Raw genomic sequence first — 14,622 nt, forward strand, 5'->3', positions numbered from 1 at the left:
CTGCCGTCCCAGCCCCCACCCTGTGGCCCCAGGGGTCCGAGGGCCGAGCGGCACCAGCGGGGACTCGGGTTTGCAGACTCCCGGGCAGACACCGGGAGGCCTGGGACCCGCCACACCCGGTTACAGCCGGCTCCAACCCCCGGGACAGCTAGTCCCACACACTCACCATCTCCCAGCTTCCGTGTCGTCCCTGCATCCTCCTCACAGATGTTGCAGTCCTGCAGGTCACAGCACGACAGAGGTTGTGACGAGACGCAAGGATCGTTCAGAGCGAAAGAGAAGGAGCAGCGAACACGGACGAGGCCCGGCGGGCTGAGGCCGGAGACAAAGGCCGGTGCCGGGCTGTAGACGCCGCCCCTTCCTCTCCCGCTGCGAGCCTGATTGGACCGTTCCCACACCAGCACTCCTGATTGGATGGGCCCAGACCCTTTCCCTTAGCCCCTGAGTGACAGATGACGGGATCCCGCCTATTCAAAGCTGCAACCAGTGTTTTTCCTCTCCCCTCAGGGACCTGGCACTGCCTGGAGAACATTTGCGTTTAACCTTGTATATTATGTCATATCCATTGTGAATAATACGCATAATATTCAAAATTGAAACCTAAAATTTCAGGTTCTGGGTCAGGCATAGTGGCTTGTGATTCGTAGCACTTTGGAAGGTCAAGGGAAGATGATGACGTGAGGCCAGGAGTTTGAGACCACCCTTGGCAAGATAGCGAGACATCATCTCTACAAAAAATTTTAAAAAGCCAGTCATGGTATTGCAGGCCTGTATTCTTAGCTACTCGGAAGGCCAAGGAAGGAGGATTGCTTGAGCCTACGAGTCGGAGGCTGCAGTGAGCTATGATCAGGCCACTACACTCCAGTCTGGAAATCAGAACAAGACCCTGTCTCTAAAATAAATAAATAAATAAATAAACAAGATTTTATAAAATTTCTGGCCTCCGTTTTTTAAGGAGGAAGCCTGAGTTTTGAAAAGGGAGGCAATCCTTTCAGGCAGCAATGCCTACTAGAACTAAAGTAGGAGCCACGTGTGTCATTTTAAATGTTTTAGTAGCAATGCAAAAGAAAACAAGCACGTGAAACTAATTGTAATAATTTATTTAACACAATATATCCAAAGTACTATTTCAATATGTGGTTAATATCATATTATTAATAAAATACTGTTTGGTACTAAATCTTTCAAAGCCCCTCTGTATTTTAGCTTCCAGAACACCCCAATTAAGACAGCACATCTGGATTCATATTGTTAGAGCCGGTTCCCCTCGGCCCCAGGAACAGAGAGACAGAGTCACTGAGGCTGCAAAAAGGCAAAGGAGTTTTATTGACTAGCTCGAGCTAGGGTCCAAGCCCCGAGCACCAACGCAGTGGTCTCTTTCCATGGGCAGGGACCCCGCGCAGCGGGGAGGCATGTCTTTTATACTCTGGCAGCGTGCCCTGTTCCCTTTTTCTTTTCCCCCCCAGCATTATATTTCACCCTGCCCCTGATTGGTTCCCCCTCTTTCCAGGTCCTGGACTCAGCGCTTTTCCTCAGTACTTTTTCCTTGCATTTTGTTTTAACCCATGATGCCTCATGCAGTCGGGGAGGGGTGGGGGCCAGTACATCAGGAAGTGACTTGCAGTTTTACTCTCTGGGGTCTTATCTTTCTTTATCTCCCCAAGCCTGTCATGGCTTTACCTAAGCTTAAGCAGACACGCAATATATACAGAAGCAGAGCTAGGCTGTTAGCTTCTCACACCCAGGAAGCCTAGCCTATCATGGAGTTACCCTTGCTCTTATGCCTGTTTTTCATTCTGATTAACTATGTTTATCAAACAACTAAAAGGAAACACAGTCACAGAAGCAAATAGCATCAGTTAGAATCAAAGAGAGCACACATTTTTTTTTTTAACAATTCATCACACACACATTTTCCTACTATCAATTCCTGTTCTTCATTCCCCCCTTTTTCTTTTACCTACGAGCACTCTTGCTCGTACATGGGGTTTCGCACCTCTTCCATTTCTAAGCAGGTATCATGGCTCAGCTTTTGGTATTGCTGCCGCAATACCATCAATTGTATGGTATTGACCCGTTCTTTTACAAAGGTAATTAATCTATTTAGAATACACAGTCCGAAAGTGAGGATGAGCAGGAGCACAATTAGGGGTCCTAGTATAGTGGAAAGCAAAGTAGTCAGCCAAGGGGAGCTATTGAACCATGACTCAAACCATCCTTCTCTTTGTTCACGCTCTCGTTTCCGCTTTGCCAGTCCTTCCCTGACTTTAGCCATGGTGTCTCTAACTATCCCAGTATGGTCAGCATAGAAATAGCACTCTTCCCCAAGGGCCGCACATAGCCCTCCCTGTTGGAGAAATATGAGGTCCAGTTCCCTCCGGTTCTGTAGCACCACCTCAGACAGTGAGGTTAGGGACTTCTCTAAAAGAGAGACAGACTTTTCAATTCTGGCTATGTCTTCATCTACGGCAGCCCTCAAACTATCGAACCCCCTATGTTGTATCGCTAAGGATGAGATTCCTCTCCCAGCTCCTATTGCGCCTAGGCTGAAAAGGGTGGCTAAGGTTATTGCCGTAAAGGGCTCTCTTTTTTTTCTAGCCAATCCGGCTCTTTCTGTGCCCTTTGTCCATGCATCGTATATTATATCTTCTTGATGGTAAATAACCTTAGGGAACACTAGCACCTGGATGCAGAATTCTTTAGACTCATTAAAGACAGACAGGCTGAGACATGGAGTCAGGCCTATCTTAGAACAAATCCACCACCCATCAAGTGCCGGAACAATCCATTTTGTTCTTCCAGTCCGGTTCACGACCAGGTGGACTTTGGCACAAAGCTGTGCATGGCTAGGGGGCACCTTCCCTATGCAGGTTCCGCTCCTGGTGACTACCTGAAGTGTTAGCCCTGGGCCCTTGCGGTCCCACTTGCAGGACCCGGGGGTCTCCTCTCCCGAGTAATGGAAGGGGGCAGCCAATCCCACTGCTTCATAGAAAGGGGGTCTAATATCATAGCATAACCAGCAAGCTGCCATAGCATTGGGGTCAGAGTGGTTCAAGGCCTCATATGCTGCTGTCAGCATTTTCCATAGGGGATCTCCCGGCTCCTCTGCTCTGGGGGCTGCTTGTATTTCTACTTTCGCCACCGGAGTCTGTGCTCTGGGGGCTACTTGTGTTTCCACTTTCGCCACTGGAGTCTCTGAAGGTATGAGTGGGGCGCTTGTCGGGCTTCGGGTCGTTGGGCATGGGGTGTTTTGTTTCTCTATCAGCACTGCATTGGGTCCCACAATGCCCGCGATGGGAGAAACCTTTAGCCTAATCTGTATTATGGTACTAAATTGTGGGCGCTGATGGAGAAACAGCCCCCAAGAAAGTCCCGAGGTCCACCGTCTGTCCTTTTTTCCTTCATCTGTAAACCTTACACGTATTAGGTTACAGTTATGGCCATATAGTCTTCGTGTGCATGGCCGGACAAAAGACATCTCGATAAAAAGGGGAGTTACCTGCCATTTGCTCTCTCCATCATTGGTGGTTACACACTCCCAGGCTGCACAGAAATGAGAAAGGACTCCCCCACACTTGCGTCTCATCTCTCCTGTTCTAAATCCAGGACACGCATAAAACCCATTTATGCCCATGGACACTCGCCTTTGGTACTGCCTCCACTTTCCCCCTTCCATGTCTTCTAGAGGGTTAATCTTTTCCAAATTAAAGTATAGGTCTGGCCACCAGGTGTTTAGTGGGGCTGTTCCTGAAGTCGTGTTAAAAACTTCATGGGTTTCTAGACTACTGATCTCCCAGGTGAGGCTATAGGGCATGTGGGGATCTGGGTCAGTCAGTATTTTTTCTATAAGTGTTTTGATTATACCAGTCACCACAAGCATCTTCATTCCGGGTGTCCCCATCATTGGTCCGGCGGCAGTCTGGTTGCCACGCGAGTCAGTCTGGTCTTTAGTGGATTCTCTGGATCTGCCGAGGCTCTCCACTGAATTTGTTGCTGCTCTTGCTCGTCCTTGTTGGGAGGTCTCGTGTGAGAGTGGTGTATCCAGGTCGCCACTCCATCAACCTTCAGGGCAGTGGGGGTGACAAGAATAATCTGAAAAGGTCCCTTCCACCTGGGCTCTAGGGTTTTGCTATTATGCCGTTTCACCCATACCCAATCTTCCGGCTGGTAGGGGTGCCCGGCAACCTCTTTTCCCTCCTGTCGAGCTGCCTGATAAAAGGCTCGGAGCGCAGGCCAGATCTGGCCCTGAACTCGTTGGAGGGCCTGTACAGCCTGCAGCACTCCTTTAGGGTTTTCAGGCAGAGCCCCAGAAGTCATTTTTGGTATTACAGGTGGAGGAGCGCCGTATATAATCTCAAAGGGGGTTAGGCCTAAATGATAGGGGGTGTTCCGGGCTCGGAACAGGGTGAAGGGAAGGAGGGTCACCCAGTCTCCACCAGTCTCCAGGACCAATTTAGTCAAAGTCTCCTTTAGGGTTCTGTTCATTCTTTCTACCTGCCCCGAGCTCTGGGGATTATATGCACAATGTAATTTCCAATCTGTCCCCAGAGCCCGGGCTAGCCCCTGACTAACCTGACTTGTGAAGGCTGGCCCATTGTCAGACCCTATGCTCTCCGGCAGCCCGCACCTGGGAACTATTTTTTCTAATATTTTCTTTGCCACTATTAAAGCAGTTTCTCCTTTAGTAGGAAAAGCCTCTACCCACCCTGAGAAGGTATCTACCATGACCAGTATTTGTACCCATATTTCCCTGGTCTTATCTCTGTAAAATCTATTTCCCAAAATAATCCTGGTTGCCTCCCCCGTTCCCTGGTACCTGCATGGGTCCCTCTGACCTTTCCCGGCTGCACAACCTGGCAGACATGGCAGTTTTTGACAATGTCCTCTGCCGTCTTCTCTTGTGATTTGAATCTGAGTCGTGCCGTGGCCAGCAGCTGTAACATCTTCTTCTTGCCAAGATGCGTTGTCTGGTGCAAGTGCCCTAGTAGGTGATTCCCTAAGGTCTCAGGGACTATCAGGCGATGTTCTCCATCTTGGAACCAGCCATCCTTGTTCGGCGTCGCCTGCAGCTTCTCTGTGGCCCACCTTATGTCCGTGCTGGAATAGTCCTGTTGGGGGGGCATCTTCCCCATCCCAGGGGGCGGCAAGCTCAGATGCAGAACATCGGTTAGTACCGGTCCCTCCGCAGCCCTTCTTGCCTCAGCGTCCACGGCCCGGTTGCCCCTGGCCTCAAGGGAGTCCCCCCTCTGGCGTCCCGGGGTATGGACTACAGCCACTGCCTTGGGTAACAGGATGGCTTCTAGTAGTTGGAGTATCTCTGGCTTGTGCTTAATCTCTTTGCCTTCAGCTGTAACGAAGCCCCTTTCTCTGTAGAGGGCTCCGTGTATATGCACTGTCCCGAAGGCATAGCGGCTGTCAGTATACACCGTCAGCCTCTTCCCCTGGGCCCGGCGAAGGGCTTCTGTCAATGCGACCAGCTCAGCCTTCTGGGCCGAGGTCCCCTGTGGAAGGCGCGTGGCCCAGATAAGCCTGCCTTGCTCATCTACTATGGCCGCCCCTGCATACCTGTGTCCGTCCCGGACGAAGCTGCTCCCATCCATGAACCAGGTCAGGTCGCTGTTCGTGAGGAGGCGGTCTTGCAGGTCACTCCGGGCCATCTGAGTCTTGGCCAGGATCTCAAGGCAGCTATGTTCAGGCGTTGCCGGCACTGGATCTGGCAGAAGCGTGGCTGGGTTCAGGATGGCAGAAGTCCGGAACTCGATGCGAGGGGCGTCTAACAGAAGCCCCTGATAGTGAGTCAGCCTCGCGTTCGTGATCCATCGTCCCGGCGGCTGCTTCAAGATCCCCTCTATGGCGTGAGGGGTGGTGATGTGCAGACGCTGGCCCAGGGTGAGCTTGTCGGCGTCTTTGACCAGCAAAGCGGTAGCTGCGATGATTCGCAGGCACGCTGGCCATCCTGCTGTTACTGGGTCTAGCTTTTTGGACAGGTACGCTACCGGCCGCCTCCAAGGTCCTAGTGTCTGCGTGAGTACCCCCTTGGCTATTCCCTTTCTCTCATATATAAACAGGTGGAACTCCTTTGTGAGGTCAGGGAGCGCTAGGGCCGGGGCCTGTAACATAGCTGTTTTCAGGGCTCGGAAGGCGTCTTCCATTTGCATAGTCCATTCCCATGTCTGGCCTGATTTACATCCCTCATATAAGGGTCGAGCTTTTTCTGCAAAACCCGGGATCCAGAGGCGGCAGTACCCCACTGACTCCAGGAACTCTTGTACTTCTCGACATGATGTCAGAGTGGGATTCCCTAACACAGTCTGTTTCATTGCCTCAGTCAGCCATCTCTGACCTCCTTTTGTTTTATATCCTAGATAGGTGACTTCTTCCTTGTAAATCTGGGCCTTGTTAGCCCTGGCCGGGTATCCCTGTTCGCCTAGCACCCTAAGCAGGTCCTTGGTGCCCTCTAAGCAGGTCTGTGGGGTTGGGGCAGCTAGTAGCAGATCATCTACACACTGTAGCAAGGTCACTTCCAGGTGGTTGGCATGGTACTCACCCAAGTCGTAGTGAAGGGCCTCGTTGAACAAGGTGGGTGAGTTCTTAAACCCTTGAGGCAGCCTTGTCCATGTCAGCTGCCCCTGGATTCCCCTCTCTTCATCTTGCCATTCAAAGGCAAATATTTCCTGGCTGTGCGGGGCTACTGCCAAACTGAAGAAAGCATCCTTTAAATCCAAAACAGTGTACCAGGTTTGTGTCGGGGGAAGGGAGCTTAGCAGGGTATAGGGGTTGGGAACCGTAGGGTGGATGTCTAGGACCCGCACATTGACCTCCCTGAGGTCCTGCACTGGCCGATAATCCTTCCCACTCGGTTTTCTCACTGGCAACAAAGGAGTGTTCCAAGCTGACTGGCACTTTCAGAGGATTCCGGCATCTAGAAGCCTTTGAATGTGGGGCGTTATGCCCATCTTGGCCTCCTGGGGCATGGGATACTGCCTGACCCGGGCTGGTTCAGCTCCTGGTTTCAGTTCAATATAGAGAGGCGGCCGATGCTTTGCCCATCCTGCTCCCCCGTCTCAGCCCAGGCTTCAGGAAACTCATGAAGCCAGTAGCCCGTTTCCCCTTCCTGATTGATCTTCATGGGCTGATACAGTCGGTACTCGTCTGCCTGAGCCAAGGTCAGGACTTGAGTAACCCGGGGGCTACTGATAAGGTTGCCTTTATCATCAGTTATTATTATTCCTTCTTCTTCAAAGTAGATATGGGCCTTTAATTTTGTGAGTATGTCCCTTCCTAATAATGGGGTGGGGCACTCTGGAATGACCATAAAAGCATGACTCACTTGCCCTGAGCTCAAATCTAACTTTTGTTGAGTGGTCCATTGGTAGGGCTTAGTTCCAGTTGCCTCCTGCACCCAGCTAGTCCTATTGGATAGTTCTCCAGTAGTTTTGGTAATCACCGAGTATTCTGCCCCTGTGTCCACCAGGAAGCTAACTGGGTTCCCCTCCACTTGCAAGGTTACCCTGGGCTCGGGGAGGGGCACCAAACCCCGTCTTCCCTATTCACTATCTTCTCCTTGCCCCACTACTAAGACTCTCTTAGGCGATGCTCTCCTCCCTGGGCCCCCCTTTTTCTTGGGACATTCTCTAGCCCAATGTCCATGCTCCTTGCAGCGGGCACACTGATCCTTGCCTAGTCTTTCCCTCCGGGGTCGTTCTTTGCCATCTGCCCCTGACTGTCCCCTTCCCATGGCTCCAAGTAGGATCTTAGCCATTTCCTTATTTGCCTTACGTGCCTCACCCACCTGGAACTTTCTATCTTCCTGTCTCATTCTTTCTAACTTCTCTTCCGGTGTCTCCCTATTGTTATAGACTTTTTCCGCTACTTCCAGCAGGTCTTTCAAAGTTTTTTCACTCAGCCTTTCTATTTTCTGCACTTTACGCCTAATGTCAGGGGCTGCCTGGTTAACAAAAGCCATCATTACTGCTGCCTTGCTCTCTTCTGCAGCAGGATTTATGGGAGTGTACTGTCTGAAAGCCTCCATAATCCTTTCTAGATAAGCCGCTGGACTCTCCTCGGGCCCCTGCCGAACATCCCCTACCTTAGCCAAATTGGTCAGCTTTCGTGCTGCCGCTCGGAGACCGGCCATCAGAGTCTGGCGGTAGACCCGGAGACGCTCCCTGCCTTCAGCCTCATTGTAGTCCCAAGGCGGCCGTTCAAGGGGAAAGGTCTGGTCGATGACCCAAGGATTGGTGGTAGGCCTGCCGTCTGCACCAGGGACTAACTTCCGGGCTTCTCCCTGGATTCGCTCCCTCTCTTCTGTGGTAAAAAGCACCTTAAGTAACTGTTGACAATCGTCCCATGTGGGCTGATGAGTGAAAAGGACAGAATCTAACAGGTTACTTAGGTCCCTTGGATTATCAGAGAAATTTGCATTTTGAGATTTCCAATTATAAAGATCACTGGTGGAGAAGGGCCAGTACTGATACGCTTGTTCTCCGTCCACTCCCGGGGGTCCCACAGCCCTCAAGGGAAGCGCTCTCACTGGTTCAGGATCTGGAGTTTGTCCAGTCTGTTGTCTAGTGCCGTACGCCGGACCCCTTGTCGGAGGTTCCGCTCCCCCTTGGGCTGCGGGAGCTGCAGGAGCCGCCTGGGCCATTCCAGGATTATAAGGTGGAGGTGTATGCCACTCTAAATCTATTAAATGTGGATACAGGTTAGAGTCTGGCACTACAGGTGATCCTGTGGGCTGAGGATCCTGTACCCTACTCTTCTTTATCTCTTTGGTAACTAGGGCTTGTGTCTTGTTCCTTGATGCTGGCAGGAGGGTCCTTAGCCAAAGTGGCGGACCCTGGACCAAGTCTTGCCAGACTATAATATAGGGGCCTTGGTCCGGATGGCCGTGATGACCAAAGACTATCCCTTTTATTTTTTCAATAAGCTCAGCATCAAATGTTCCTTCCTGTGGCCATCCTACCCCAAAGGCCGGCCACTCTGCCTCACACAAGGTGATAAATTTCTTTTTCTTTATATCCAAGGAAAGGCTGTGTGCCCTTTCCTTAACATTTTTAAAATGATCAATGAGGGTAGACAAAGGTGTAGTCTGAGTCTGACCCATGCTCACAAGGGTATTAGGGAAGGGAGTCCTCTCAGGTGTCCGCCTGGCTGCGTCCCTCCAGGGAACTTAGGCGCGTCTTGGCTAAGGTGTACCCGTATAAAGCCCGGGCCCGGTCACTCCTTTTTAGGGGAGTGAATCACCGTTATGCCGTACGACGTCGCCACAGAACCGCAGGTTAGGACCCACTCAGATTCCGTAGCCGCAGCTGTGGAACCTCATAGAATCACTCTCCATTCATTCCATCAAACAGACTCTACCTCTTAAAAGGGAGGGTCGATCCGGAGCCACGCTAGGACTCCCACTACGACCCAGTAGAAGAATGTAAATGCACACTTCTGTGGGGTACCCCAAGATGGGGGTGTTACAGTGTATAGACCAATACCAAACACCAGGGCTAGTGAACAGAGGAGGATGAGCTCCACCCAGAATACTGCACCTTCAGAGACCAGGCGCGTCATAGAAGCGAAAAACAGACGAGGCGACAAAGTAACAACAACGAGGAACAAACAAGGAAAACAACAGACTACCAGCCGGCTACCATTTGGATTCCTCGTCAAACGGATCCACTTGGTTTCGCCTTTCCGACAGAGTTTCCACCAAGTGGCCCCGGACTTATCTCCCCCGCTCGGGAGTGCCTTCCACTGACTGGAAACACAAAGAGGCGGAACCAACCGTGGGGGTGACAGACGTCTCCTGTCACTCCCGACCGGAGACCCACCAGCGCGTCCGCCTAAGTCTTCTGCCGGTCTCTTTCCAGGGCCCAGTTACCTACACCGTACGGATTTTAAGAGTTCCAACTCCTCCTCGGCTCCGGATTCTGTTCCAAGGGGTTTGGGGATCCCAGACGAGCCCCCAAAATGTTAGAGCCGGTTCCCCTCTGCCCCAGGAACAGAAAGACAGAGTCACTGAGGCTGTAAAGGCAAAGGAGTTTATTGGCTAGCTCGAGCCAGGGTCCAAGCCCCGAGCACTAACGCAGTGGTCTCTTTTAGGGCACGGACCCCACACAATGGGACATATGCCCTTTTATACTCTTTGCTATAGCTTGTTACAAAAGATTGCCCAATACAGATTGCCCAAGCACACACACACCCCCTGCACAAGCTGTTCACGTGCGATTAGGAAGGTTGCCCTGGCTGTTTAGGCTGTTCACGTGCTGATCATGCCTCGGCCCCTTTATCAGGAAGTTACTTGCCGTCACCTCCCCAGGGCCTTGTTTATCAAGCATTTGAGCAAGCAAGCACTGTTTACAGAAGCGGAATTTGGCTGTTAGCTAAAAGCAAAAACAAGTCACCATCAAACAAACTAAAATATTGTTTTAGCCCTACTTTACAGAAGGGGACAGCAAGCCCGAGACCCTGTGCCGCACGCTGCTGGCACTGCTCCAGCCCAGCCACTCGGAGGCCATGACAGTACCTTTAAGGGGAACCCAGCCCTGATTGTAGGCAGGTGGTTGGGTTTCCAGTCCGGTGGGTCTAAAGTGGTTGCAAGAGCAGCAAGGAAATAAAAAAAGGAAAAAAAAGCAGCCTTCTCCAGAACCAGAAGGTGAAATTGGGCCCCCTAAGATCAATGGAGAAGCCCAGCTAGGGATGTCCACAGCCACAGAAGCGCTCAAGATCCCCTGACTCCTACATCCTCATTTGTGTCTCCACTGCCACCCACTGCCTCACCTCATTCCAACCAAACCACACGGCCTGATGCAGCCCAGAATGACCATCCCCATGGCCGCCCTGATCTTAGGAGCCAATGCAGTAGCAGTCATGAGTTGAAAGACACCAACCAGGCTCACTACAATACCAGGAGGAACAGCAACAGTCCCCACTCTCTGTCCTCTATGAACCACAGGCAGCACAGGAGGACTGCAGTCAGCACACCCTGGCAGCCTCCCCCACTCCTCTCTGGCAGCCAGTGTACCCCGGTGCTCCACCTTCTGCCAGGAGTGGCTGGGGAACACCCACTTTGTGCAGTGTCCATCCTTCCCTTGGCACAAGTTCTACTTCCTTCCTCTAGACAACGCATCAAATAGCAGGCAACTAGTGGAGAAGTCTATTGTCCCAGGGGGAAATAATGCCCTCTTATGGGTTCCGATGTCCCCTGGGCCATTATGCAGGGGAAAATTGCAACCATTTTTTTTGGAGATGTGAAAGTGAGAAAAGAGATGTTTGTGACTTTCCAGTTTGAGAAAAACCCAATGATTACCCTTACTTAAAATTGCTTGAATTGTTTGTGTATCTCTATGTATATGTACATATCCAAGACAAGGGAAATGTATACTTCATAAACATGGCTGTATAATTTTTGACAACAAAAGGTATGTACTTATAGGCCAGACATGGTGGCTCATGCCTGTAATCTTAGCAATCTGAGAGGCTGAGGCAGGAGGATTGCTTGAGGTCAGGAGTTCGAGACCAGGCTGAGCAAGGGTGAGACCCTGTCTCTATCAAAAACAGAAAAACTAGCTGGGCATGTTGGCTCATACCTGTAATCCTAGCACTCTGGGAGGCCAAGACAGGAGGATTGCTTGAGGTCAGCAGTTTGAGATCAGCCTGAGCAAGGGTAAGATCCCATCTCTACTAAAAAGAGTAAAAAATAGCTGGGTGTGCTGGTGCCTGCCTGTAGTCCCAGCTACTCGGGAGGCTGAGGCAGGAGGATCACTTGAGCCCAGGAGTTGAAGGTTGCTGTGAGCTAGGCTGACACCATGGTACTCTAGCCTGGGTGACAGAGTAAAACTCTGTCTAAAAACAAAAAAAAAGAAATAAAAGGAAAACAATAATACAAACATTTACCCATAAAATCCTGTATGAAACAATATAACATTAAAAAATATTTTTTTTAGACAACTACAATGTTCAGCTACGACTATGAGAATAGGTATTGACACGTGGTATATGTAAATACAATTTCACAGAAAATGCACTATAGTCATTAATAAAAGGCTGTAATGTTTTGCTTCAAGAATAAGCAGAAAAAAGAAAAAAAGGCTGTAATGAGAATAATGCATAACCACTAAAAAGGCACTAAAGATAATATTTTATTACATTAATATATTGATATTATTTCAATACAAAATGAAAAAGCTGTAATCCAGCCTTCAGAAGGAGAGAAAAGCCTTACATTTTTGAACAAAGGAAAAACTACAAATTTTGTTAAATATGGTGACTCACTGATGTAATATATACATTTAGAAATAAATTATATCATCATTTAGATATAGGTTGAGGAAAGTGAATGGAAATACTAATGATTTCTTTTTGACTACAGTAAACATAAATTTACAAGTGAATGTTACAATTTATGGGTTGTCTATTAATCATCTACCTTTATATGTTATGTAAATTCTAGCAAATTGTTCTGAACATTTGAATCTAAAATTACAGACAAGTTTGAAATAGAACAAAATAGAAAGTGAACATGTATAGGGACAGTGACATGAGCAAGATGGTGGGAGGTCCCCTGCTCGTATATCCTCCCAAAGGAACAATAATTTGACAGCCATCCACAAACAAAGGTGCCTTTATGAGAGACAGGCACCACAGCTCATGTCTGTAATCCCACCTATACTTTGGGAAGCTTAGGCAGGAGGATTGTTCAAGCCAGGAGTTTAAGAACAGGATAAGGGATAAAATGAGACCCTGTCTCAAAAGAAGTGCCTTTATAAAATCTTTGGGATTCAGGAAAGGAGTTATGAAAACCTGCAAAAGCACAAGACCAAGAGGGATCATTTGGAAAAGACAGCCCTCATTGAGGTGGCAATCTTGAGGACCCCTGGTCTTGCCTACAGACCAGAATATGGCATACCCAACTTGGTTTCATTGAGAATTATGAAGTTACTCTGTAACTGTCTCCAACTCATCCCAGCCCATCCAGAGTAGTTCTGCCAATCCAGAGACTTGAAGGGAGATGCCCATTCATGGCCATGGAGGCAGGCCTGCAGAACTTGGCCTTTACTATGGTCTCTGAAGCAGCTCTGTGACTCAGTCCCAGCCCTCTTAGCCATAGTCCATATCAAGTCCTGCCCAGCTAGATACCCACACAGTGCCCTGGGGAAACTCTTCCAGGTACTCCATGGGAGCTACACTCACACCCTTGATTATCAGGCCCACCATATGCGGACCCAAATGCAGAACCCTGCCCCAGTGCTTGCCCAACTGATTAAGGTTGTGAAGGCAATCCAGTCTGCCCAGGAATAAGACAAAATTCATAACCACCCAAGACCCTGGTCATAGGCCCACCAAAGGCAGACCCCACTGCAGACCCAAGTAGCACCACTGTGACCCAAATACAACCCCTCACCACAACAAACCCAGAGGGGATCCCATTAGTCATGGAACCCAAAAAGAGAAGATCTTTACCTGCTGAAACCAGTTTATAAAAACTGTAAGAGGTGTTTGCTCCTTTAAATGTATAGACACCAATGCAAAGTTATATTGTACCCATTTTTAGCGCTTCTATTTTAACATAGTACTGAAAGTCCTAAGAAGAACAATTAGGCAAATAAATAAATAATTAAAAAGCATCTAAATTGAAAAGAAAGAAGTAAAAATTTTGCTATTTGTAGATGGCATGATCTTATATATATAGACAACCACAAATAGTACACCAAAAAACTGCTCAAACTAATAAATGTACTTAGTAATTTTAAAAAATATTAAACTAACATTCAAATATCAGTTTTGTTTCCATACACTAACAGAAAGCTATCCAATAAAAAAAAGAGAACAATCTCATTTACAATAGCATCAAAATAACAAATTACTTAGCAATAAATTTAACCAAGAAAGTGAAAGATCTTTACAATGAAACATATAAGGTATTGGCCGGGCACGGTGGCTCACGCCTATAATCCTAGCACTCTGGGAGGCCAAGGCAGGAGGATCGCTTGAGGTCAGGAGTTCAAGACCAGCCTGAGCAAGAGCGAGACCCTGTCTCTACTAAAAATAGAAAGAAATTAGCTGGACAGCTAAAAATATATATAGAAAAAAAATTAGCCGGGCATGGTGGCGCATGCCTGTAGTCCCAGCTACTCAGGAGGCTGAGGCAGAAGGATTGCTTGAGCCCAGGAGTTTGAGGTTGTTGTGCTATAAGCTAGGCTGACGCCACGGCACTCTAGCCCGGGCAACAGGGCAAGACTCTGTCTCAAAAAATATATATATATATATAAGGTATTGATTAAAGAAATTGAAGATAAAAATCGGCCGGGCCTGGTGCTCACGCCTGTAATCCTAGCCCTCTGGGAGGCTGAGGCGGGTGGATCGCCCGAGGTCAGGAGTTTGAGACCAGCCTGAGCGAGACCCTGTCTCTACTAAAAATAGAAATAAATTATCTGGCCAACTAAAAATATATATAGAAAAAAAAAAAATTAGCCGGGCATGATGGCGCATGCCTGTAGTCCCAGCTACTCGGGAGGCTGAGGCAGGAGGATCGCTTAAGCCCAGGAGTTTGAGGTTGATGTGAGCTAGGCTGATGCCACAGCACTCACTCTAGCCCGGGCAACAAAGTGAGACTCTGTCTCAAAAACA

The 14,622-nt window shown here is 49.0% G+C and overlaps 1 protein-coding gene across 2 annotated transcripts in view; it reads right to left on the reverse strand.

Annotated features, from left to right (window-relative positions):
* The window catches only part of LOC123649459 (zinc finger protein 708-like), a 56,498-nt gene that overhangs the window by 28,888 nt on the left and 12,988 nt on the right, over window positions 1-14,622 (reverse strand). Inside the window, exon 1 of one of the 2 annotated variants that reach the window (XM_045567615.1) lies at window positions 167-329. The exons of the other annotated variant lie outside the window; for it this stretch is intronic. Coding sequence (XP_045423571.1) covers window positions 167-196 — 30 coding nt within the window. The 5' untranslated portion in view covers window positions 197-329. Of the gene's footprint in view, window positions 1-166; window positions 330-14,622 lie in introns of those variants that run through there. 2 annotated transcript variants of the gene reach the window in all.

The sequence above is a fragment of the Lemur catta genome, chromosome 13, assembly GCF_020740605.2.
Source record: "Lemur catta isolate mLemCat1 chromosome 13, mLemCat1.pri, whole genome shotgun sequence".
Taxonomy (NCBI): Eukaryota; Metazoa; Chordata; class Mammalia; order Primates; family Lemuridae; genus Lemur; species Lemur catta.